General features: G+C 43.7%; 2 protein-coding genes across 2 annotated transcripts in view; one reads left to right on the top strand and one right to left on the bottom strand.

Moving 5' to 3' along the window:
• LOC138947691 (IQ calmodulin-binding motif-containing protein 1-like) overlaps positions 1 to 5,346 on the top strand; it is a 41,185-nt gene extending 35,839 nt beyond the window's left edge. Inside the window, exons 13-14 of the mRNA XM_070319219.1 lie at positions 4,335 to 4,491; positions 5,071 to 5,346. Coding sequence (XP_070175320.1) covers positions 4,335 to 4,491; positions 5,071 to 5,285 — 372 coding nt within the window. The 3' untranslated portion in view covers positions 5,286 to 5,346. The remainder of the gene's footprint in view (positions 1 to 4,334; positions 4,492 to 5,070) is intronic.
• An 8,113-nt stretch (positions 5,347 to 13,459) lies between these two features.
• Positions 13,460 to 25,490, bottom strand: LOC138947689 (sodium-dependent phosphate transport protein 2A-like). Its single transcript, XM_070319217.1, has 9 exons — positions 25,147 to 25,490; positions 24,809 to 25,016; positions 22,909 to 23,043; positions 20,753 to 20,884; positions 19,545 to 19,736; positions 18,329 to 18,447; positions 17,507 to 17,572; positions 16,887 to 17,001; positions 13,460 to 16,457 (listed from the first exon to the last, which is right to left on the bottom strand). Exons 1-9 carry the CDS (start codon positions 25,381 to 25,383, stop codon positions 15,322 to 15,324), a joined length of 2,340 nt encoding a protein of 779 aa, XP_070175318.1. The 5' UTR covers positions 25,384 to 25,490; the 3' UTR covers positions 13,460 to 15,321.
• Between the last annotated feature and the right edge of the window lie 864 nt (positions 25,491 to 26,354).

Here is a 26,354-nt window from a genome sequence, read left to right as displayed (position 1 = left end):
GGTGAAAATTTAAATGTAACGGTTTTCAACTGCCAAAATTATGTTTTTCTTCTGGAAAAGTATGGAGTGAAAATCAGTTGGGGACAACGAACCTACCCACAAAATTTCATAAATATCGATGAAGAATTGAGATTTAACGGTTTTTAACTGCCAAAAATAAGGTTTTTTGTCTGGAAAAGTATGTCTTAAAATTCAGTTTGGGACAACGGACCCACCCACTAAATTTCATAAAGATAGGTGAAGAATTGAAATTTACCGTTTTTTAACTGCCAAAATTATGTCTTTCTTCTGGAAAAGTATAGAGTGAAAATCAGTTGGGGACAACGAACCTACCCACAAAATTTCATAAATATCGGTGAAGAATTGAATTTTAACGGTTTTTAACTGCCAAAATTATGTTTTTCTTCTGGAAAAGTATGGAGTGAAAATAAGTTGGGGACAACAAACCTACCTTTAAAATTTCATAAGAATCAGTGAAGAAATAGGATTTAACGATTTTTTAACGGCCTTTAAATCATTGGTGATGTCATCATAACCCAGTCGTTGTAGTTGTCGTCGTAGTTGTTGGTGTTGTTGTTGTCATGTTCGTTGTCGTGATTGTTGTTGTTCTCGTGTTGTTTTTTTTGTTGTTGTTGTTGTTGTTGTTGTTGTTGTTGTTGTTGTTGTTGTTGTTGTTGTTGTTGTTGTTGTTGTTGTTGTCGTCGTCGTCGTCGTCGTCGATGTCATTTGTTGTTGTTGTTGTTATCGTCGTCGTCATCGTCGTCGTTGTCAGAGGTTATTTCTAAAGATTTCATTGATAGTCTTTGTTCTCGTCACCAAGACTTGCTAAGAACAAGCTTGGAACAGCAAGAGTTCCAAGAACAAGATTAGAACAACTCATTACATCATTACCAGTACGTCATTTGTATTTAGAACACACTTTAGAAAAAAACTCTTCAGCTACAAACCAGTCACCCTCACATGGCGGAGGTGTTTGTCTAAACCACTTACTGAAATGTTTTGAGGTTTAATGACCATACACATGTTGAACCGGTGAGTGTCTTCCGCTGCTTAATTCGCAAATAACTATTTTATTAAAGTCCGCTTGAAACGCTCAAAGATGAAATTCCATGTTAAAAAGTGACAAAAGTTTCACATTTTCCCGTTGTAACAGCTTCCGATGATATTGTATGAAAATTCTGATCCTCTGAGAGGATTCCCCGAAACAAAATCAGTTTGTACGCCTAATTTTAATAGAATTGTCCAAACAGTGTCGCTAATATTGTGCTAAAAGATAAATTCTAGAACAATGTCCAGACAGACACCACTTGGCCAAAAAATTTTCAGTGCTGGGAGATGAAAAAAAAAACTACCTCGCTACGCGCGGGCTTTGCCCGCGCTCCGCTTGGATAATTAAAAACAATAAAAATTAAGTAGATGTGTACTGCCGGGCAGTACATACCCCAAGCGAAGTCGTCCATCTGTGTGTACATGATTCTCTCTCTCTCTCTCTCTCTCTCTCTCTCTCTCTCTCTCTCTCTCTCTCTCTCTCTCTCTCTCTCTCTCTCTCTCTCTCTCTCTCTCTCTGTCTTAAAATGTGTCATCGATGACGTGTTTTCATACTTGCTAATGCGGCAGGCTAATCATGACGTCAAATTGAAACTTCTTGAAGTCTCTCAGAAAGGGACATGAAAACCATGTGGGGGTTACTGGTTTGGGCTGAAAAAAAACCCAACTCCACCTAAAATTCAAGCGCCTATGGGGCTGAATTATGCAGCATAAATTGTGAAACATCAGGATATCTCACACTTTCAATTCTGCCATCATGTCAAATCTGACAACAAACCTACCCACAAAATGTCATAAATATCGGTGTAGAATTGAGACTTAACGGTTTTTAACTGCCAAAAATAAGTTTTTTTGACTGGAATAGTTTGTCTTGAAATTCAGTTTGGGACAACGGACCCACCCACTAAATTTCATAAAGATAGGTGAAAATTTAAATGTAACGGTTTTTAACTGCCAAAATTATGTTTTTCTTCTGGAAAAGTATGGAGTGAAAATCAGTTGGGGACAACGAACCTACCCACAAAATTTCATAAATATCGATGAAGAATTGAGATTTAACGGTTTTTAACTGCCAAAAATAAGGTTTTTTGTCTGGAAAAGTATGTCTTAAAATTCAGTTTGGGACAACGGACCCACCCACTAAATTTCATAAAGATAGGTGAAGAATTGAAATTTAACGTTTTTTAACTGCCAAAATTATGTCTTTCTTCTGGAAAAGTATAGAGTGAAAATCAGTTGGGGACAACGAACCTACCCACAAAATTTCATAAATATCGGTGAAGAATTGAAATTTAACGGTTTTTAACTGCCAAAATTATGTTTTTCTTCTGGAAAAGTATGGAGTGAAAATAAGTTGGGGACAACAAACCTACCTTTAAAATTTCATAAGAATCAGTGAAGAAATAGGATTTAACGATTTTTTAACGGCCTTTAAATCATTGGTGATGTCATCATAACCCAGTCGTTGTAGTTGTCGTCGTAGTTGTTGGTGTTGTTGTTGTCATGTTCGTTGTCGTGATTGTTGTTGTTCTCGTGTTGTTGTTGTTGTTGTTGTTGTTGTTGTTGTTGTTGTTGTTGTTGTTGTTGTTGTTGTTGTCGTCGTCGTCGTCGATGTCATTTGTTGTTGTTGTTGTTATCGTCGTCGTCGTCGTCATCGTCGTCGTTGTCAGAGGTTATTTCTAAAGATTTCATTGATAGTCTTTGTTCTCGTCACCAAGACTTGCTAAGAACAAGCTTGGAACAGCAAGAGTTCCAAGAACAAGATTAGAACAACTCATTACATCATTACCAGTACGTCATTTGTATTTAGAACACACTTTAGAAAAAAACTCTTCAGCTACAAACCAGTCACCCTCACATGGCGGAGGTGTTTGTCTAAACCACTTACTGAAATGTTTTGAGGTTTAATGACCATACACATGTTGAACCGGTGAGTGTCTTCCGCTGCTTAATTCGCAAATAACTATTTTATTAAAGTCCGCTTGAAACGCTCAAAGATGAAATTCCATGTTAAAAAGTGACAAAAGTTTCACATTTTCCCGTTGTAACAGCTTCCGATGATATTGTATGAAAATTCTGATCCTCTGAGAGGATTCCCCGAAACAAAATCAGTTTGTACGCCTAATTTTAATAGAATTGTCCAAACAGTGTCGCTAATATTGTGCTAAAAGATGAATTCTAGAACAATGTCCAGACAGACACCACTTGGCCAAAAAATTTTCAGTGCTGGGAGATGAAAAAAAAAACTACCTCGCTACGCGCGGGCTTCGCCCGCGCTCCGCTTGGATAAAAAGATGTCAAAAAACATCACTTCATGCATGCATTCCTTACCTGAACCATTTTTGTCCTGCCAGTAAGCATTGAAAAGTAGCGTCCTTCTGGTGTACAGGGTCACGTTCAACGGCACAGATCTGTCCATGCATGCATTCCGTACCTGAACCATTTTTGTCCTGCCAGTAAGCATTGAAAAGTAGCGTCCTTCTGGTGTACAGGGTCACGCTCAACGGCACAGATCTGTCCAAGCTTTTCACTTTAACTGCTTTCCTATTAAGATGTTTCCCTCTAACTCTCTGGTAAGCAGATTTCCAAGCTGGTGTGTGTGATTGCCGATTTTTGTGTATATATAACCTCTTTAAATGTACCTTCATTTTGAGACTATACGTCCTTTTCAAGACCTCATTTTCTCATAATTTTTTTAATGAAATTGTGGACAGGCCCGATGTTCTAGTGGATAAGGCACCTGCCTCCTGAGTTTAAGGTTGAGTGTTCAATCCTGGCCGCACGTGCTGGGTTAAGGGTGGAGATTTTTCCGATCTCTCAGGTCAACTTATGTGCGGACCTGCTAGTGCCTTATCACCCTTCATGTGTACACGCAAGCACAAGACCAAGTACGCACGGAAAAGATCCTGTAATCCATGTCAGAGTTCAGTGGTGTCAGATGCTCCATCTTAGAAAGCCAAAGGAAATCCGTATGGCCAACTGCAGTCCCCCTCCCTCTGCCAGCAGTACAGAGGAAAGGAGGACCTGGAGAAGACAGTTTCATTTGTGTCGCCGTCCGGTCTAACAATATAGATGTGTGATCGACAAGCAGAAGAAGAGTTCAGTGGGTTATAGAAACACAAAAATACCCAGCATGCATCCTCCAAAATCGGCGTATGGCTACCTAAATGGCAGTGTAAAGATGGTCATACACGTAAAAACCTGCACATGCAAAAACTAGAGTGAACGTGGGAGTTTCAGCCCATTAAGGAAGCAGAAGAAGAAATGAAATTTTATAATGTTTTCAGACGGGGAGACAGACGCGGGAAGAGGTGGAGGAGATTCACAAGCAGGCGTTCCAGATGCTGACTCGACACTACGCTCACATCCACCACTACCGCAAGAAACAGTACCAGTGGGAGAACCTGCTTGCTCGCCTCGACACCGACTCGGAACTCCTTGTCTGTGAGTAGGCTTTTATTGTGTCCACTTATTTGTAGTGCTCTGCCAGTCTTTGGTCAGTGTTAGCAGGTTTGATCAACTTCAGCTGCACACTTCTTTAAGAGAGAGCAAGAAAAAGGTAGATTGTGTTGGTCTGTTTGTCTTTTTGCCTGTCTGTTCGTCTGACTACTTGTCTGTCTGTTTGCCTGCCTGACTGTTACAAGAAACCGTATTGGTGGGAAAACCATCTTGCTCACCTTTACACAGTCTCAGAACTTGTGTGTATGATGATACACTGTATTGGCAGACACAGATGTCAGCTCAGTGTTTTTGGTTCTTTCTTCCAAGTGAAAGGTCTGGGTTTGAAGTTGGCCAACAGTGACTGGTAGGACCAAATGGTGGAGTCGGATTTATCATTAGACAATTTATGCATGCAGACTTGCACACACTCAGGCAGACACATTAACACTGGTGCATGAACACACACACACACACACACACTCTTTCTCTGTCTTTCACACTCTCTCAATATAACACAGAAACAGTTCATACATCAACTGATACTTACCTCTGTTTTTGATATCTCTACCTTCCTTCCCCCAGTGGCTCCTCCACTGAAGGATGTGACAGAAAAGGACGTGGAGATGTACTCCAGTCGCTCGTTGCCGGTGGCAACCAAGGCCAAGCAGCAGCACACGGCCGTGTTGACGCGACTACAGCGACCGTGGTGGCGCCAGAAATGGCAGGAAGACGACGAACCAGAGATGGATGAAGATGAACGAGAAAGAATGGAGTCAGAATTACAGCTGCTGTTGTGAGAAAAGAACACAGGGCTCCCCACAGATACTCCATCCAGAGGATCCCGAGACCCTGAATTATAATTTAATATCATATTCTTACTCCGAATCACATTAGCATTGAGTCACCTGAGATGCTTATCACTGAAAAACGCTTACCCGGCTAAAGAATTTAAAGGGAAGCAACCCCATCACCAAAACGAAAGTGAAAGTAGCTTTGGTAATGGGCCAGTACACCGGGAGTTACCTCCCATACGGGTGTATGCCACGTCACTTCCTCTAGGAACACGTGCCTATTATCATACGTCTTTTTCACCTCGGAGAGGACGGTTCACTTTTTGACGCTCTGTGGCTGACCTTGTGTGTTTGAGTGACACCCGCCGGCCACGTTACCCAGCTTGTCTGCTCGCCTTGCCTACAGTTTGGTGAGCTCGTTCCCGTTTGTTGTTGGTTGTTTGCGCTGTTTCGTTACTGTACGTTGTCCGTTTTTTACGGACTTGTGTGTCAGTGACTTGCGTGTTTCGCCATTTTGTTGTGTGAGTTAGTTAGCTAACTCGTGTGACTTTGCTAGTAGCTCTGCGTGCCCTCTTTCTGTTTGGGCAAGTGTAGCTTTAGTATTTTGTTGACGCGTAAGCGTGTGTGTTTACTGTGTTTTCAGTCGTTTTGACTTACGTTTCAGTAAATCTTTTTACTTTGCCACGTGTTGTTGACGTTTGTGTCAGTGTCTTGCGTGTCGCCATTTTGTTGTGTGAGTTAGTTTTCTAGCTCGTGTGACTTTGTTTGTAGCTCTCCGTGCCTCTGCTTGTGGGGCAAGTTTAGCTATAGTATTTTGTTAACGCATTAGTGCGTGTGTTTACTGAATTTTCCAGTCGTTTAGACTTATGTTTCAGTAAATTTTTTTTCGCGTTGCCACGTGTTGTTGTCAACATGTCTGATTCAGACAAGCGCCGTGGCAAGTCGGACCCCAAGGGGAAAATTAAGGCTAAGTCTTCCTCTTCCAAAGCAACGTTACTTGTTACAGACCAAGAGCGTAACACTTTGTTGGCTGTACCAATTTCGGCGCCTAGCGCTGTTACTACTTCTGCTTCTTTTGCGGCGCCTAGCGCTACTGTTACTTCTGCACCTGTCTCTACATCGGAGACTTCGTCTTCTTTGTTAGCACCTGGACAAGGTGCGTTGGTTTCCTCTCTGTTAAAGTCACTGGTTCCAGAAATCCGCAGCTTGGTGCAGGCAGAATTTCAGCGTTCCGTCGCCAGCAGTTCGGCGTTTCCGGCATCTGGCAGTGACGTCCGGGCATTGGCTTCCGTGTCTTTGTCCTCCACTTCCGGCTTGGAGCAGCGTCCTCCCTCTTCAGCGTCGGTTGGTAAGCAGAGCTGGTCCGATAGCCCTCGTGAGGCGCCTGGACGTTCTCCTTCGGGGGACAGCTCTTTCGCATCGGGTCACGACCGATACCTTGCTGATCTTTCATTTCCGGCGATAACCTACGAGGCCCCGGACTTGTTCGAACAGCGGCGGCAGTCGGTTTCGACTGCCGCATTTCCGGCACTTGCCGGAAGTGATGATCCGTCCGCTCCGGCACGCTACGGCGGTCGCGGCAGGATGGAGTATTCACTGACTTCCGGTCCTTCCGGATCGCGAAGTCAACCAGTGCAGTCTTCACTTCCGCATTTTGCGGTTCCGTTGACTACACTTCCGGTTTCGGCCGGAAACGCTTCTTCCTCTTCTGGTGGTTCCTTCCGGATACCAGATAGTGGATTACAGCGTGCGCCTTCCGGCTTTCAAGCGCCTAGGCTTGAGCAGGCATCACTCCACTCAGTCGGGGGAGTGACGTCAGCTCTTCCAGCTCCGGTTTTTGCGGATGGTCGTCCTGCTTACCCTTTACCTTCACAGGGTTTTGGGCGGCAGGATGACGTTAGTGCTCAGGCTTTTCCGGTTTCCGGTTTGCCAGGGCATGCTTCTGCTTCCGGAACTGGTGACTTCGGTCATGGTTCCACGTGTGACTATTCTGATGCTCCATCAGTGGTCAGCGAGGAGTCGCGGGGCGTGTTTCCGTCGAAGCTCAAGTCTGTTCTTGACGTCGCGGCGGAAGTAACGTCTCGTTATTTTCCTGAAGGGGTGGTGGCTGCGGACTCTTCCGCATCATTCGTTCCTTCTGCCATGGCGGACTTCCGGCCGGCACAGGAGGATGTTTCTTCCTTCCGGTTCGCCGAGTCTCCGTCAGTGGCTTACCAACTTTCGCATTCACTGGTTCGTCCAGCACATGCGGGGAGTGGTATTCGGCCAGTGCCTGTTCCGTTACTGCTTCCTTTTGGTCCAGTTCCGGAATCAGCTCAGCAGTGGGTGGCTTCAGCTGCCCAAGCCTCTTCCTTCGTGCCTACGGCCAATAGGAAGCTTGGCATGCCCAATCAGAGCCAGAATTGGCTGGCGTCTTTTGCACTCCCTAGGGCTACCCTTCCGGTTTCCCGGGAATTGCTGCCTCTTCTGACTAAACCGATCAAGCGTGATTCGGTTTTGCCGGTTTCCGAGGCTTCCCTCCTCTCTGCTGAGGAGGTTGGACGTCGGCAGATCGAACTGTCCTCCATTGCGGAGACTCTCGTTCGGGCTCTGTCTCGGGCATTGACCGATTCGCTAGTTCCTTTCACTCTCAGTGAAGAACAGAATGCGGACGATGTCTCTGCGCTTTTGACCGCATTGGCCAAGGTCAATGAGGAACAATTGCGTCTTTCCTCCCTGCAGTACACCCAAGCGGTACTCTGCAGGAGGGATCTCTTCCTCTCGCAGTCCCAATTCACGGAGCTGGCTACTAGGGAGACCTTGAGAGTCTCCCCGGTCTCAGAGGAGTCTCTCTTCTGTCCGCTGGCACTGGATGCCAGACAGAAGGAGATTCAGTCAAACAAGGACAGTCAGTTCCTTGACTACACTCTGAAGGGGGTGAAACAGTCTCAGCCTTCTAAACAGAAGCAGGCTCAGACATCGTCTAACCCCAAGCCAGCTCAGAAGCGGCAGGCTTCGCCGGCCGCTCGTGGTGGGAAGAAGAGGACGGCATCGGGGAGGGGGCGTGGCGGCTCTGGAAGTAAGCCACACCCCCAATGAAGCGCTCCCGATCTCACCTCCCTCCCGCCCTCCACCTTGGTGATGGCGGGAGGCCCCTCCCGGGCACTTTCTCGTTGGATGTCGGTAGTAGACAGCCAATGGATTGTGGGAGTGGTGAGTTCGGGCTTCCGTCTACTCTGGCGGGAGGAAAAGGCGCCTCTTACCCGAGTGCCTCCGCGGTTCAAGCCCCCCTGCTCGCAGGAAGCACGTTCCGTCTTGCAGTCGGAAATTGCCTCCCTGGAGCAGAAGGGCGCGGTGGAGAGAGTTCGGGTCCACAGCTCCCTGGGATTTTACGGGCGTCTGGTCGCTGTTCCCAAAGCATCAGGAGGATGGCGTCCCGTGTTGGATTTATCTCTCCTCAATACTTTCTTGAGGGAGATAAAATTCAAGATGGAGACGCCAGCCTCTGTCCGAGACTCTCTCCGCCCAGGAGACTGGGTGACCTCGATCGATCTCACGGACGCATACTTTCACATTCTTATGCATCCGACCGACCGGAAATGGCTTCGTTTCCGGTGGGGAGATCAGATCTACCAGTTTCGCGCACTCCCTTTCGGGCTGTCTCTCGCACCGTGGATTTTCACCATGGTGGTGAGACAGGTCTGTGCACTGGTGAGGTCCCAGGGTATCCGTCTGCGGGCTTATCTGGACGACTGGCTCATCATGAACCAGTCCCAGAGCGGCTGTTCGCAGGATACCCTGACGGTTCTTCGAGAATCCAACTGGTTGGGGTTCTCGATCAACCGGGTAAAGTCGGAGCTGACCCCGTCACAGACATTCACTTATCTGGGGATGTCTTTCGACACGGTCGCTTGGACTGTCCAGCCTTCTCAGAGAAGGGTGGACAAGCTCCAAGCTCAGATTCGCTCCACTTTACCTCTCCTGATGGCTTCCATCCGCTCGCTCGCCTCCATCTTGGGGCAGATGGAGTCTATGGCTCTTCTGGTTTCACTGGGCCGGGTCCACAAATGTCCGCTTCAGTTCGCGCTGAAGCCGTTTGTGGACTCTCCTCTGGTGGACTGGGACGCCCTCATCCCTTTGCAGGGATGGTTCCGGTCTGCGACCCTTCCGTGGTTGCACACGGAGTGGGTCTGCAGAGGTGTTCCGATCGTCGTGCCCCTCCCCGACCTGGACCTCTTTACAGATGCGTCCAGGGAGGGTTGGGGGGCACATACAGATCTTCAGACTCCTCCCTTTCCGTTACTCAGCCGAGTAATCCGGAAAGCGGAGATGGAGGAGCCGGCCCTTCTTCTTCTGGTCGCTCCTCTGTGGCCGTTGCAGGTCTGGTTTCCAGATCTTCTTCGGCTTGCCCAAGGGCCCCCCATTCCTCTCGCACTCGTGCGAGGGGAACTAGTGCAGCCCCGAACAGGCATTCCACACGAGGAGCCCAGTCTTCTGAAGCTTCACGTGTGGAAGTTGTTCGGGACTCGCTGAAGCGCTCTGGGGCGTCGTCTTTGACTCTGGACTTGGTGGCTCGCTCGCATAGAGCGTCCACCTCTTCAGTTTATGCTTCCCACTGGAAGGCATGGACTGCCTGGTGTTCAGCTAGAGGGGTGAGTTCGGTGGCTCCGCGCTCTATTCAGGTCGCTAACCACCTCTCTTTCATGTCTTCACAGGGCGCCTCAGTCTCCTCGTTGAGGGTCCGGCGCTCCGCTATCTCGGCGACTCTTCAGCAGATTGGTCGTTCTGTTCGAGTCGGGGGCGTTATAGCTGCAGTCATTAAAGGGGCTGCTCTTAAGGAAGCTAAAGCTCGTTTGCCCGCTCCCAAGTGGGACTTGTTTTTAATCCTGGAATTCCTTCGTTCTGCGGATTTTGAGCCTTTAAGCGAGGCCAGTCTGTTCAATGTCACTCGCAAAGCGCTGTTTCTCCTTTTGTTGGCTACGGCCCGACGGGGTAGCGAGGTCCACGCCCTGTCGGGTCAGCCTGGAGATATCTCCTTTGAGCCGGACGGTTCCGCATCTTTGCGTTTCCGGCCTGATTTCCTGGCCAAGAATCAGTCTCCGGGGCAGGCCTCTCCGCTGGTTAGAGTTAAGGCTCTGACCAGCGCGTTGGCCCCGGGTGACCCCGATTCGGTCAATTGCCCTGTGAGGGCACTTCGTCTGTACTTAGCCCGGACTCAGCCGATTCGGTCTAGTTCTCAGAAGTTGTTGTTTATCTCTCTCCTTACTAGGCGCGAGAAAGATTTGTCGAAGGTAACGTTGGCCCGGTGGGTGTCCTCGCTCATCAAGCAGGCTTATGAGTGGAGGCGCACAAAGAGGGGGGGGGTTATGCCCTCCTTGCCACTTGACTCGGCCCGAGCCCATGAGACGAGGGCGTGGGCATCCTCTCTGGCAGTTCTGCGCTCCAGACGTCTAGAGGAGGTGCTGACAACTGCGTATTGGCGTTCCGAAGATGTTTTCATAAACTTTTATCTTCGGGACGTCACAGCTCTTCGACAGGATGGCTCCAGAGGCCTTCCAGCGCTCATAGCAGCAGGCCAGTTCCTGTCCAGAACTTGATGGTGAGTTTTGATTCATTTCTAGCCCACCGCCTTGTTGATGTTATCTGCTAATGTGATTCGGAGTAAGAATATGATATTAAATGGAAAATTTCCTAAATAAATTATCATTTAATTAATATACTTACCCGAATCACATACTGTATTCCCTCCCACCTGCCCCGCTTATGGTTTTAAGATTTTTTAAAGCCGTATGATAATAGGCACGTGTTCCTAGAGGAAGTGACGTGGCATACACCCGTATGGGAGGTAACTCCCGGTGTACTGGCCCATTACCAAAGCTACTTTCACTTTCGTTTTGGTGATGGGGTTGCTTCCCTTTAAATTCTTTAGCCGGGTAAGCGTTTTTCAGTGATAAGCATCTCAGGTGACTCAATGCTAATGTGATTCGGGTAAGTATATTAATTAAATGATAATTTATTTAGGAAATTTTCCATTTATAGAGTCTTCTTCTTCGTTCATGGGCTTAGACTCCCACGTTCACTCATGTTTTTAGCACGAGTGGATTTTTACGTGTATGACCGTTTTTACCCCGCCCTTTAGGCAGCCATACGCCGCTTTCGGAGGAAGCATGCTGGGTATTTTCGTGTTTCTATAACCCACCGAACTCTGACATGGATTACAGGATCTTTTCCGTGCGCGCTTGGTCTTGTGCTTCCGTGTACACACGAAGGGGGTTAAGTCACTAGCAGGTCTGCACATAAGTTGACCTGGGAGATCGGACAAATCTCCACTCTTAACCCACCAGGCGGCAGCGACCGTTATTCGAACTCACGACCTCCCGATTAGGAGGCCGACGTCTTACCACCACGCCACTGCGCCCGTCATTTATAGAGTGTCTAAGGACCTCTCAGTGGAACTTAAGAGGGTCCCAAATCTAGGAGGACTTTTTGAAGTTTCTGTGAGACCGCACAAACATTGTTTGACATATTGGCTAGATTTACCTGCATCGGTACAGATCCGGCAAACAGTTTCTCATCTTCAAATCCAGCCAAGTTTACTTTCTTGTTCATTCTGTCTGGAAACTAGCTACGGAGTATTTCAGTATCGACGGTACGTATGACAACACAAATTTAGTGCACCCGGGGACCTCATCTTTTCAATTTAGTGCGCCCGGGGACCTCATCTTTTCAATTTAGGGCGCCCGGGGACCGCATCTTTTCAATTTAGTGCGCCCGGGGACCTCATCTTTTCAATTTAGTGCGCCCGGGGACCTCATCTTTTCAATTTAGTGCGCCCGGGGACCTCATCTTTTCAATTTTAGTGCACTGTGGGACCCCCTCAAAGAATTTTTTGTGCTCCTATTTTGCTTCTTGCAGGGATGCACAGATTGGGGAGCCCTAAAAACAGTATTCCAGCGAGTCATCTGCGTTGCTACATACAGGCATGAAAATTCTCCGCATTTTCCGTATTTTTGAAAAAAATAAACCGTATTTTTTTTTATTTTCCGTATTTTTCCTTTTTTTTTTAATTTTTATTTATTTATTTAATTTTTTCCTAGTCATAGTTATAGTAAAATAGTTATGGGGCCATGTTTGAATCCAATTTTAAGGCTCAGATAGCCCCAGATTGCACCAAATTGCACCCTTGAAAAAAAAAAAACTTGGCGCCACGCGCCTGCGAAACTTGGCGCTACGCGCCTTCGAATTTTTTTTTCAGTATTTTTTGTTTTTTCAGTTTTCATGCCTGTACATATCCTCAGCATTTCAGTGGACATGAAAGCTTCAGTGCAGAGAAGATGCCATATGTTCTTCAAAATCATTGTATGAAGGACCTTTAATCTTAAAAAGCAATGTGACCACTTAGAATATCAGTGCAGAGTAGATCATGTTTTCAATTCAAATTTTGAACTGGGGTCTTCTAGAATTAATATGACCACCAACGATGAGAGCAGACAAATCAATAGTTCAAGAAGATATTTGGAATGAGGGTTACGTGGAGTAAGCACATATACAGCCATTTTCAATGCTTCAGGGCCTCTTGAAATATATGAAACTTGGGAATGCTTTGAATTGGTTAAGTTGGGATATCTGTGCATGAAAGTGTATGATCCACCTTGGAAGCTCTGTTAGCTACAAAGTTAAGTAGCAGTTGTCAGCTAAATATGTGTTGAAAATACTTGCAGATAGTGTGTATGGCAACAATATTGCAATTTTATTCCGTCCATGCTGAAAGTTGTCCGAGATCACATAATAATGTTCATGTGCAGTTTTGTAAACTTAGTTATTTAACCCTTAGGCAGGTTGTCGCGACATATGTCGCGCTACTTAAATTTACGTATACTGTCACCTGGTTGTCACGACATATGTCGCGCTGCTGGCTCAGTCTCTTTGGTCGGTTCCGATTACCTCCCATGGATGCGAAAACCTATATGACCGGTGTTTTTTTTTTCTCTCTCTCCGTTAATTCACCAGTGGCTATGTAACATGTGTTACATAATTGCACCAGTGTAAGGGTTAAAAATTGTTGTTCTTTTTTGTAGCAGAAGTCTTATGTGTCTGGAATCTTGTGACATGTGCGAGCTTGTTTGTTCGAAATTCAATACGACAAGCACACAACACAGACAAAACAAGAACAAAACAAAAAAGAAACAAAAACGTGCACAAAAGTTTTGTTTTGTTTATTTCAACCAACAAAATAACATGTAAATGCATTCTGGAGTTAGATGTACATTGTCTACTTTTGGTAAAATGATGTAATCTTTCACTTCTTTGTTGTTAATACATATCAAAATATTGTTCCCGAAAAAAAAAATTGCATCATGCTATCACTAATACTTCACAGACGGTGCGGATGTATACAGTTTAAAAAAACCCAACTGTATCCCAAAAATAATAAATACTTTAATATCAAAATATGCACACAACTATGAAGAAATGCACCCATACTTTTGTTCATTCAGTCATGTTACACACAGCATGAACAGGTTTTAGCTTGCAGTTAGAAATACCAAGAGAAGCTCTCCGATTTGAACCTTTTAAGTTCTTTGGCCTGTGTGTAAGAACACTGAGAGTTAACGCTATCTTTGTAAAAGGTGTGAATGCATGCTTGTGTGGATCCGAGTGTAAATGTATGTGGAGGTGTCTCAAGTTTAGTGAATGACTACCAGTGTGTCCTGTACTTAAAATAAATGCAAAGGTGTCAGTGTAGTTTTGTGTTTACTGGTGTCTAGTTTTGTATGTTGGTGTCTAGTGTGCATGCATGTACTTTTGCTTGGGTGTGTAGTTATGTGTGGGTGTGCATCCACACACATGTAGTTTCTTGTAGGAGTGTCAGTAGTTTTCATAACGGGTGTGCGTGCATGAAGTGGCATCTGTGTAGTTTTGTGACTGAAAAAATGAGGATTGTCTCCAAGTCAACATTTTTTCTCTCCATTTCCCTGATAAAATATGTAAAAGGAGTATCAGCTACCTGAACACATTTTTAATCACAATGTACTACATGTATTATACCATGATCCAACAATAATTAGCATTTACAATCAGTTCGTCTCAATATAAGGCCATGCATACAAACTAGCCAGCCACAACAGTAACATTTATTAGCATTCAGCGTTACAACCTAGCATGCCATATGTGTACATCATAACCACCAGCAGTACCTCATTCATTATCCTTTAAAAGAAGCATTTATACAATCTAGCATTGAGCCACTTTACCGTTTATTCTCCTTATAAACAAACATTCATACAATCTAGCACACTATCTTTATACAAGTGTTGAGCCTTGTAAACAAACATACAATTTTTATACACTTAAGTGTTTAGTCACTCCCACACTTATTCTCTCAAATAGCAGTCATATAAACTAGCACGCCATCTATTTACACCAGAAGTCCTTATAAACAAGCATTCATACGACCTATCACTCGCTCTGTATTTACACTAGCAGCAGAAATAACCCGTTCTTGGCAATGGTTGGAATGACTACCATCTAATAAATTAAAATATCGAGATTCTTGAGTGATGATAAATGTAATGATTCCACATGTCGAAATTCTGATATGTATACAGCCACTATCTCAGCATCTTCCCTTTTTTTCTCGTCATTTTCTCATTCAGTCGATTATCAGTTAACAGAGTATTGAATCAAAAACCAGTTTGAATTACACTACCTCGACATATTTTCATTACACCAGTGTAAAGTAATACTAGGGCATAATTTCATTTACAAAATAAATAAATATGCAAACTTGGGAGATTCTTCGCGTTAGGGGACGAGTTTGACTAGAGGTTACAAAAACATACTTTTGACACAAAATCTCAAATGATGTGAACCTTTTTATTCTCAGAATGTCCCATTACAATTTATTTCACAACTGATATCAGTGGAAAAGTTGAACTTGAGATCTGAATCCTGCTTTGAATAATAATGAGGATGACATGGGAGGTATGGTAACGATTTAAAATGATACGGTTGATGCAAGCTGAGAGCACCGATGGTGGGGTGGTGGTGTGTCTAGGGATGGTTACACAACGCTCTCAGGAATGGTAATAAGTGGCACGGTGGAAGGGGAGGGGGAGGGTTGATGAGCCTTGAGGGAAGGCTTGTAGATGGGAGAATGAGTTCTTTTGCTCCACACAAACAGGTGGTGGGAGGTGGCAGCTTCTGCCATGTCGGCAGCCTGCTCCGACTGTTGTACTTTCTGCACGCCACGCGGCCGACAGCAGCAAAGACAGGACGATTCAGAGTCTGCAACTTCAACGCCCACACTGCTGTCAGAGTCGCTGTCTTCGCTGTCGCTACTGTCCTCTATGGCACCGCTTCCCAGACACTTGCACTTGTCCAGGCACGGTTGGCAGCAGATCTTTGACGCCACGGCACGGAACAAATTGTCCAATGGCTGCAGAGAGCGAAGACACAGGGGCAGCCATTTCCATGTGCGTAGAACTGATGGTAGACACTTTACGAAGCGACTGCGTTGAATAGTGCTGATCACCACTATGGCCAGTGTTACCGCGGCAACCAGAGTAAGAACGGTGATGAAGATGATGTTGCCGAGGAAAGACAGGGTGAGGAAGAAACCAGGGAAGACCAGGAACATCATGAGAAGGTAGAAGACGGCAAACCAGCGGTACCTGGCGGTGGTGCGACCCAAAAAGCGAGCGACTCGCAGAGGAAAACGCCGCGTGATGGGGATAGGGAAAAAGAGGAGGATGCCGGTAATGTTAAAGAACAGGTGACACATGGCAAGCTGTAGGGCGAACTTCATCGTGGCTGACGACGACGCCAAGGCTGCCAGGATTCCCGTCGCTGTGGTTCCGATGTTTGACCCCAGGGTCAGGGGGTACATGCGCTCCAACTTCAAACACCCGACCCCCACCAGCGGTGTCAGTGCGGACGTGAACACGGAAGAGCTCTGGACCAGGATGGTCATGCCGGCGCCCACCACCAGAGCGAAGTAGTCAGTGAGACAGGCGGCTCGGCCGGGGAAGTTGGCGTTGATGGTCTTCTTGGCCATGCGGGCCACCTGTGACCCCAACATGGAGTGCAGCAGCTTGACCATGAGGTAGAGGCAGCCTGACAGCAGGACCAGGGAGAACACGAACAGCAGGATGCCTGACGTCATGTCGCTCAAACCCAGCACGGACAGCAGCGATTCGCCTGTACACACATAAACAGCAAAAATATTCTTTAATATGTCATTGCTTCAGAGATTTAAACAACAGAACATGCTCCAATGACAGAGACCAAGGGTGGTGTGATGTCATTGCTTCAGAGATTTAAACAACAGAACATGTTCCAATGACAGAGACCAAGGGTGGTGTGATGGGGGTTATAAAAGTTCTCTCTTACAGACTGGAAATAAAAGACACATTTTTGCTCATCAAACAAGCACTGCATATATCACAAACTTAAAGTGTAAAAACAACTCAATCTTTAAGAACACAGCACCTCCAGGCAAATGGCTTGCTGCTCTAATTTAGCAAGATCCTTACATTCCTATACTTGTGAGTATTAAAGCCAGAAAGAAAGGAGAAAAACAAGCAGCTCTGGGGGAAAAACAGCACACACAAAAAGCACAGCACTTACATTCCCCTACTCCGATTTTTGAAGTGAATGTTTCATTGACGAGGGTGATGTTTCCATCTTTAAGGGTCTTGTTCACCTCCACCACTGTCTCCGTCTCGTTGAACACGCAGAACAACTGCACAAGACAATAAAACATGAGAAAAATGCAAACTAACAAAAGACCATCTCAACAAACAAGCAACAAATATATACCTATGTCACCTATCAAGCAATGCAAATATGGTCTGCAAGACAATCCCAACATGTTTTTAAAACAGTACATAAAGTAAATTATCTATATCTATATACGGCTTGTGTGTGTCTGTCTGTGTATTCGCGATGCACGGCCAAAGTTCTCGATGGATCTGCTTCAAATTTGGTGGGCATATTCAGGTAAACCCCGGACTCGTTGCTTTTTCAAATAGTGAACAGCTCGCTTTTGCTCGCAGTTCAATATTTTTAAAAAAACAACTCGTGTAAATCTGGTACGACACAGCAAGCATGTAGTATTCTTTATATTCAGACACGAAGTACAAGAATGGACTGCATTCAGGGTGCAAGACAATCACACACAGGTAAAGATAATAAATAATGAACAGTATAATAAAATTTAAAGTCACAAAGTGCAAGCAGTCATTTACCTTGAGCAGTCTTGCCTCAGGATCAGCTTTACCCTCAGCAATGTGAGTAATAACCTTTTTGTCAACCTGCAAGCAAACACAATTTCCTTTATACACCTGCATGTTGCTCCTTAACTTCTTTCTATCAACTTTTCAATGATATCATACACCTTAACCATCCTTATCTAACTAACTTATTCTTACCATCCTGATGAAGTCAGCGACTGTCCGACGCAAATTTGATGAAGAATTTACCGAAACTGGTTGCTGTTGTTTTCTTTTGGTTTTGAAACCTAAACCACCAGTCCGCAAATAAATAAATAAAAAGTACAAAATGTCTAATTATTATCATTACTGCTACTATTATATATACATTAGGTAAAAAAAAAATTTAAAAAAAATGTTTACGGTAACATAGGCAAACAAAAATAGGGTCGGTAGGTCGGGATTTTTTTCCCCTTAAAAAACACACATATTTTTAAAAACACACATATTTTTAAGTTATTTTGCCAAAAAAGACTTTTTCAATTTTTTTTATTTACTTTTTTTTCTTCTTCTTCCCCAAATGCAAAAAAAAAGTCTAGGGTCGCGCGAAAAATAGGGTCGGTCGGGATACCATAAACAGATTTTTGTTGTTGTTGTGCCTTATACAAAGCTTATTGTCACACTTTTTAAAATACATTTTTATCTTGTATTTTTCTTCTTCATATAAATACTGAGAAAAGAAGTGCCCGACAGCATCAACTTTAAAAACTTCATGGGTGTAACCTAGTTGTTCAGAAGATTGTAAGAACAACAAAAAGAGTGCATTCCCACTTCCAGAACAAAAGAGTCAACACTAACCTGCACGATTCGCTTGGTGAGTGGCTTGGTCAGTTGTTTCAACAGGTCCTGTTTCTTGGTGCGCAGTTCCTCCATGTTGAGACTGTCCACAATGACCAGCGTCAGGTGGTACAGGTAACCTGCAACGGGTCAGAACAATTAACTTCAATTTCATGTTAATGTTCATAAAAAAATACTCTACTATATAGCTGTATGCTTTAAAAATCTCTAAAACTAAAAGACAAGAACATTATTACATGTACTTGATCACCAAAAGAAAGCTCATACACTTTAAAGCTGTGCAAGCAACTCTTTTTATAAAAAAGGAAAAAGAAAAAAAAGAAAGGATTCATACTAGGCTTATTTAGTACAGGCTTTTTTCAACCAACCACATTCGTTTTGTGCCATATAAGGAAGTGCTACATCACAAATGTTGCGTACACGTCATTTCCGGTTGGCGGTGAAACGAAGTTCACACCAAAAACACAAACGACTTTCGTTGATTTGAGTGATTCTACTTTCGTTGACTTTGTCATCATGTTTTGGTTATTTCTGTATGGAAACCTTTAATCTATTGGAAAAAGGTTACCTGATCGTTATTTTAACTGTTCATATCTTCCTACTTTGAGGTCTGAAGTGGACGCTAAAGTCGATCTTTCACTGCATTTCTGTAGCATACATTTGCCTAGGTTGCGCTTGGGAAAATCAAAGATGGCGGCCCGGAGCTGGTTGCCGCATCACGAGTTCTATTTCTTCTCCAATATAAATAGAATACTTATATTATAGGGCAGACCTTAATTTGTGAACTGTCTCACTTTGAACAGTTATAAATTGTATGAGTAGAGCTTCGGGTTGCAAATTAATCGCACATAACACACATCGCGCTTCTTCTGCGAACAGAACTTCTCTGCTGGCGTCAGTCTAAACCGCGATACTTTTTAACATGCACTGTTGAGTTTCGTTGTGCGCGCGCATCCCAGCGGGCAAAAGAAAATGAGGTGGTGAAGAGAAAGTGGTGGGCTTTTTCTTGTCTCTAAATCTAGCTACTGCCAGCTGAAAGCAGTTACCAATTCCAACCAAAGATGAAGACACAAAAACACGAGTACATGTCAAGGAACAACAGACTGATCACGATATAATGAATACAGTGTGTGAACTGATTTTATTTCTGAGATATGTTGGTCTCAAAAGTGGGGTTGTGCTGTACAATTGACAAGATGTCCGTGACGCAACTCACCCGTGAAATGTTCCAAGGGCAGCAAGATGAGCACCGTCAGCCAGTTGAACACATCGTGCACGGTGGCGCCACTGAACGCACGGCGGAATTCCTTGGGGTCCATGGCGTGGGCAAGGGAGACCAGCGTGTTTGTCACGGTCGTTCCGATGTTGGCACCCATGATGATAGGGATGGCTGGGCGCACGTCCAAGACTGAAAAAGATATACAGGTGATCTTAATAATGCCTTCCTTACAGCATAAAGGTAAACAGTTGTTAAAATTAAATTATGCTAAGGCCTAAAAAAAAAATAGGTGTGGTTACGGTAACCCAACCTACCCTATTTTTAGGGGCCGACCCTATAACTTTTTTTTACATTTGTCAAAAAAAAAAACAACGAGTGCAGAAAACGCAATGAAAGCTAAAGCGCGCCCGAGTCGCACACTTATTTCCCTGTCAAGTAGGTTTAATTTGTACACATTAGAAAAAAAAGTTTAAAAAAAAAAAAGTGATTGCCTACCTTCCTACCCTATTTTTTTTGGCTATGTTACCGTAACCACACCTATTTTTTGGGGGGGCCTAATACTGTATGGTCTAAATATTCTACATTTTTTTCTGATTTTCACTAGGTTATGTACCTCAATTCTTACAGCATTTACTGTTTACATTAAACTAAACAATGAACGTATCTTTATACTTCTAATATCCCAACTTAAACAGCTCTCACATTCAGATTTCTGTGTGCGGTTACATTGTGTTGATACTTAATTTTGGACAGAACTTAAAACAAATTCACAGACAGAAGAATATCTTGCTGCGGAACAAAAACAGACACTGTCCAGATATAAATGAAATGAAGATGATTCTCTCCACCCAAAAGAGCACAAAGTCTATTGAAAATTCATAATCAAGTACATCAAGAGGGAAAACAAAGACAGTGCTCACGCAAGTCATAACAAGAGCAATAAATGAATTAATTATCATCACACAGCTCTGCATTGAATATAGAGTAAATTGTCTGGTTTTAACCCAACCTACCCTAGTTTTCCCCCCCAACAGACCCAAACTTGTTCTCCATCCAAGAGAGTATATTAAAATTGTAGTGAAAATTCCAAACTAATTAAGTCAAGAAAAAGAAAGCTTGATACATGTATTATGAATTGCGGAGAGCACAGCAGTATTCTGTGGTTCAGGCTATATAATTGTTCATCTATAAAGTTGAGTACTCACTGCCAGAGGACACCATGGTGATGACGATGGAGGAGGAGGTGGAGGAGCTCTGGAGGATGACTGTTGCTAGGACACCAATCATCAGGCCTGTGATGGGGTTCTCCAGCAACGCGTTGTCTTGGAACACACTCCCTGCAACACAAACAGTACACACACTGAGCAACACGCGTCACTACACACTGACAGTTTTAACTTTAAAAAAAAAAAAGTATGTAAATGAGCACTGTAAATGTGAAACATACTGCGTGAAAATACGACAGTGGCTGCGAGTTGCACAAAACAATAAATAAATAATACAATATCATAGCAGCAATGATACAATTATGGTCAGAAAGCCCAGTAAAAAATATCGAGAGAATGATTTTTTTTTATCAAGACAGTTGCAGAAGAGAAAATGTGGACTCTTTGAGATGCACACCCAAGTTGAAAACAGACATGTGTACCAAAAACTTTTCTCTTTCTTTATTTGGTGTTTAACGTCGTTTTCAACCACGAAGGTTATACTTATATCGCGACGGGGAAAGGGGGGAGATGGGATAGAGCCACATGTCAATTGTTTCTTCAATTCTTGTTCACAAAAGCACCAATCAAAAATTTGCTCCAGGGGCTTGCAACGTAGTACAATATATTACCTTACTGGGAGAATGCAAGTTTCCAGTACAAAGGACTTAACATTTCTTACATACTGCTTGACTAAAATCTTTACAAAAATTGACTATATTCTATACAAGAAACACTTAACAAGGGTAAAAGGAGAAACAGAATCCGTTAGTCGCCTCTTACGACATGCTGGGGAGCATCGGGTAAATTCATCCCCTTAAACCGCAGGGGGACATAAACTTTTCAAGAATTATAAAATGTGCTTCCAACAATCACAAATAGAAAATACAGCGGAACCCCCTTTCAAGATCCCTCCCTTTTAAGACACGATTTTCTTAGCTTTTCTCTTCATAACCTCTGTAAATTGACCCCATTTTCAGACTCCCTCCTTTAAAAAGACACGATTTTCTCTTCATAACCTCTGTAAATTGACCCCATTTTCAGACTCCCTCCTTTAAAAAGACACGATTTTCTCTTCATAACCTCTGTAAAAATTGACCCCATTTTCAGACTCCCTCCTTTAAAAAGACACGATTTTCTCAGCTTTTCTCTTCATAACCTCTGTAAATTGACCCCATTTTCAGACTCCCTCCTTTAAAAAGACACGATTTTCTCAGCTTTTCTCTTCATAACCTTTGTAAATTGACCCCATTTTCAGACTCCCTCCTTTAAAAAGACACGATTTTCTCAGCTTTTCTCTTCATAACCTCTGTAAATTGACCCCATTTTCAGACTCCCTCCTTTAAAAAGACACGATTTTCTCAGCTTTTCTCTTCATAACCTTTGTAAATTGACCCCATTTTCAGACTCCCTCCTTTAAAAAGACACGATTTTCTCAGCTTTTCTCTTCATAACCTCTGTAAATTGACCCCATTTTCAGACTCCCTCCTTTAAAAAGACACGATTTTCTCTTCATAACCTCTGTAAAAATTGACCCCATTTTCAGACTCCCTCCTTTAAAAAGACACGATTTTCTCAGCTTTTCTCTTCATAACCTCTGTAAATTGACCCCATTTTCAGACTCCCTCCTTTAAAAAGACACGATTTTCTCAGCTTTTCTCTTCATAACCTTTGTAAATTGACCCCATTTTCAGACTCCCTCCTTTAAAAAGACACGATTTTCTCAGCTTTTCTCTTCAAAACCTCTGTAAATTGACCCCATTTTCAGACTCCCTCCTTTAAAAAGACACGATTTTCTTAGCTTTTCTCTTCATAACCTCTGTAAATTGACCCCATTTTCAGACTCCCTCCTTTAAAAAGACACGATTTTCTCTTCATAACCTCTGTAAAAATTGACCCCATTTTCAGACTCCCTCCTTTAAAAAGACACGATTTTCTCAGATTTTTGGAGGTCTTAAAATAGGGGTTCCTCTGTATCATAGAATAAAAACAATAATTTATCTGCAGCAGCACTATCAGCAAAAGTGAATAATTACATGAAGATATTACTTATTTAAAATAAAAGTTAATCTCAAGTAATGTAAAGAGTAAAAAAAGTTGGAAAAAAAAAAAAATTCGACACCAAAAAGCTTCATACACAAAACAAAGCCACTTACCAGCAGTCTTGCCCCCAAGGAGGCGGAAGGCATTGCTGAGAAGGTCAAGGCTACAGATGAAGACATAGAGGAGCAGAAGGACGCCCAGAAACTTGACCACACCTCGCAGCACTTTGCTCACCTTGCAGCTCTCCCCTGTTGTAACATTATCATACAGAACATGCATGAAACAAATGTCTGATAAACTGACCTGTGAACTCTGCTAATTTGATCACAAGACTGAGAGAAAAAATCAAAGCTTTGCACAACAGAAATAAAATAAAGTGACTACACACAGAAACACTACTTCGTGGCTCTATACTAAAAATCTTGGAGAACTGATGACTATAATACTAGCCTAATTTGGATGGTGAGGATATCCACTTAGGTACAAACATTCCATACTTACAACTTAAAAAACAAACACACAAGCAAATAACAAAAAAACTAAAGGATAGACATGAACAGTTGCATTTTTATAGATAAGGATTTTTTTTTTTAAATAGCATCTTCCTCTAACAAACTTTTACTGCACAAAGGATTTTTTTATTTTTAAAATAGCATCTTCCTCTAACAAACTTTTACTGCACAATAGGAAATGGGGAAGGTTCTTTACGAAACTATTGTTGAAAAGACAAAAAAATAACCTTTCAGTTGAAAGTGTGCAGTGTACTTAAAAACCGCAACTGACAAATATGCTTCTGCAGTTTGAATAACATTTTGCTTTTTAGTATCTCTAATAAAGCCACAGATAACTTCAAAAGTTCAAGGAAAAAAAATTCCCCCCTCCCCCAGAGAAACAAACTGAATGGGAAAAAATGACAGCTCCCCCAGCGCAAAAAAAGATACTGGCAAAGGGGTATGTGGTGTTACAAAAAAAAGACACATTTAGCAGATTGTCTAACACTCTTATTTAATTTTCAATAATTTTCATGCATCGGTTACATCTTCCATATTTTATTTTTCTTATGCAATTTCTGAGAGTGTCTGCGTTGTTAACCTCAAGACCGGTCTTGAAGGTCAAAACAAACAGCACGATCCTTCCATGTGTGTGTACTACAAAGGACACCGCCATTGGCGCGCCGCCAGTAACAGCTACTAGTCTTGCAGCGCGCGCGAGCTTTGCGCGCCTGTACTCGAATCGTCGCTAGCCAGAACCGGCGAGAACTGGTGTTAGGTCAAACAGTGTATTATACGACTGGGGGCTTGGCGCTAAGGAAACAATTTGCGTCGTTATGATGAATGGCATGAGAGAAGACTTGACCAACACTACCCAAAAATATGATAAGTACGTTTAAATAATATATCCCCACCTCCTCCGCTCGCTGTTTTCCGCTCACCCGACGGGCATGCGGTCAAGGCGATTGTCCTTACTAGGTCAAGTTTTCTGACGTGAGGACGTAACCCGGTAGGCTTAGTTACGCTTCGGTGGCTTTCGCATGCCGTGTGTCCTAAGGGGTTGAGGTCGACCGTAGCTACTTACAAAACCAAAACTAGTCTAGTACAAACGTCTCTGCATTGATCTTTTGCTAAGCTTACTGAAATAGGTCAATACTGACGCACAAGGAATGGTTTGCCGTTCAGTCAGGAAGTCGGCCATTGCATCACCGCAACACACGAGGGGCTTAGCATGCCTAGAGACGGCTTGTGCTTTGCGGATAAGCTTACACCAAATCTAGCACGTGAAAGACAATCTATTTAGCAAATCAAGAAAGACTTTTTTTTTTAAACTGGCTACTGTCGGGGTTTAACAGACACGAAACAAAAAAGGTCTGCGTATTCTACATATGGACACAGAACAACGAGTCGAGTACTGAGTTTAGTGGTGTAATAAATAACTACACTCGACGCACTGGGTGGCAGGCAGGCAAACTGACCAACACTCAAAAAAAGGCGCAAACCATACCAGTGACTTACGCACCATTATCTTTATCGTCGAGATCCGCAACCACCACTGCCTTTTTCAGTTCAGACATCTTCACTGGCACTTTGCGCAGGGAGGCTGAGTCTTCAGACATACGGGAGGAAAACCCAGAATCATCAGGAAGGCCCTCATTGATGAATCCCATTTTGGTGGCTGGAGGTAGGGTGTCCTCAGTCAGGGGATACTGCCCATAGGTCTGGGCCGCCTGGTAGGCAAAAACTTAGGTCAGCCGACAAATTGCGCCACTCATGGGTTGGTATAGGCCAGTAATTTCGGCCAAACCACCCACACACACGAAAAAGGAATTTAATCAAAGAAACTCCCCATCTACTTACCTCATCCATGTCGATCACACATCCTTCGTCGATTTGTTGCTGTAAGAACTCCTCTTTGTCCAGATCGCAAAACGATGCCACGTGCCCTGGGAAGGCCACATTGTCGTCAGCCTCATTAACATCACGGTTGATGTCCGCTGGCCTCCTGTCTTCAACGGACACGGAGACCTCTGTCCGATCCACTTCACTGCCTCTCTGGCACTTTCCGTTTTCATCTCTGCCATGAGAAGTAGCCATTGTGTGACTGGCAGCGGATTTTCTCAAGAGAGAAAGAAGAGCACAGAGAACTCGGTTACGTGTCGTCTGCTTGCTACCGGCTAAATGCAAATGTACAGCCAGCCAGTCACTCTATAATATTGATTACTGCTTCACTCATGTTTTCCTTCGTGCTATTCACGTTTACCGCTGCTGGTTGGCCCAAAAAATTCAGGCCAGTCTACGTCACCAGTTCTCCGTTTTCATTGGTTACTATTTAAATCATTCATATTCCCCTTCACACACTCACACACACACACACACACTGAGCCTGTGTCGCGCGCAATACAACGGTTGTCTTGTTTACTGTAGCGAATAAAAGCCTAAAAACATGCTTTGTTACAGAGTAGGTAATGTTAAAATATCTCAACGAAGTCGGTAAACTTTCTTTCGCTGCCAAGTGCAGTGGTTCGGTGCGTTTTTTCCATTCAAATAAATTAGTAAAGTAGAGAGCTAAAAATACACATGACATCACTGACATCACTGATTTCAGACTCGACAGGGGCGCTCCAGTCAGAGAAGGGTAAAAGCCGATGCAAGATGTCGACCCACATCATCCACATCGATTTTGGCGCCAGACTCAAATCAAATCCTGATTATTAGACCGATCCCTGCTTGAGCCGCAATATTTTCTTCGCGCCCGTCTACACAAAGACTGAAAGAGATCCGGCTTTTTTCCGCGTTTTTATATTTAGTCAAGTTTTGACTAAATATATTAACATCGAGGGGGAATCGAAACGAGGGTCGTGGTGTATGTGTGTGTGTGTGTGTGTGTGCGTGCGTGCGTGCGTGTAGAGCGATTCAGACCAAACTACTGGGCCGATCTTTATGAAATTTTACATGAGAGTTCCTGGGATTGATATCCCCGAACGTTTTTCTCCTTTTTTCGATAAATGTCTTTGATGACGTCATATCCGGCTTTTCGTGAAAGTTGAGGCGGCACTGTCACGCCC

The sequence above is a fragment of the Littorina saxatilis genome, linkage group LG14 (genome assembly GCF_037325665.1).
Source record: "Littorina saxatilis isolate snail1 linkage group LG14, US_GU_Lsax_2.0, whole genome shotgun sequence".
NCBI lineage: Eukaryota > Metazoa > Mollusca > Gastropoda > Littorinimorpha > Littorinidae > Littorina > Littorina saxatilis.
This window is presented reverse-complemented; position numbering and strand designations above follow the sequence as displayed.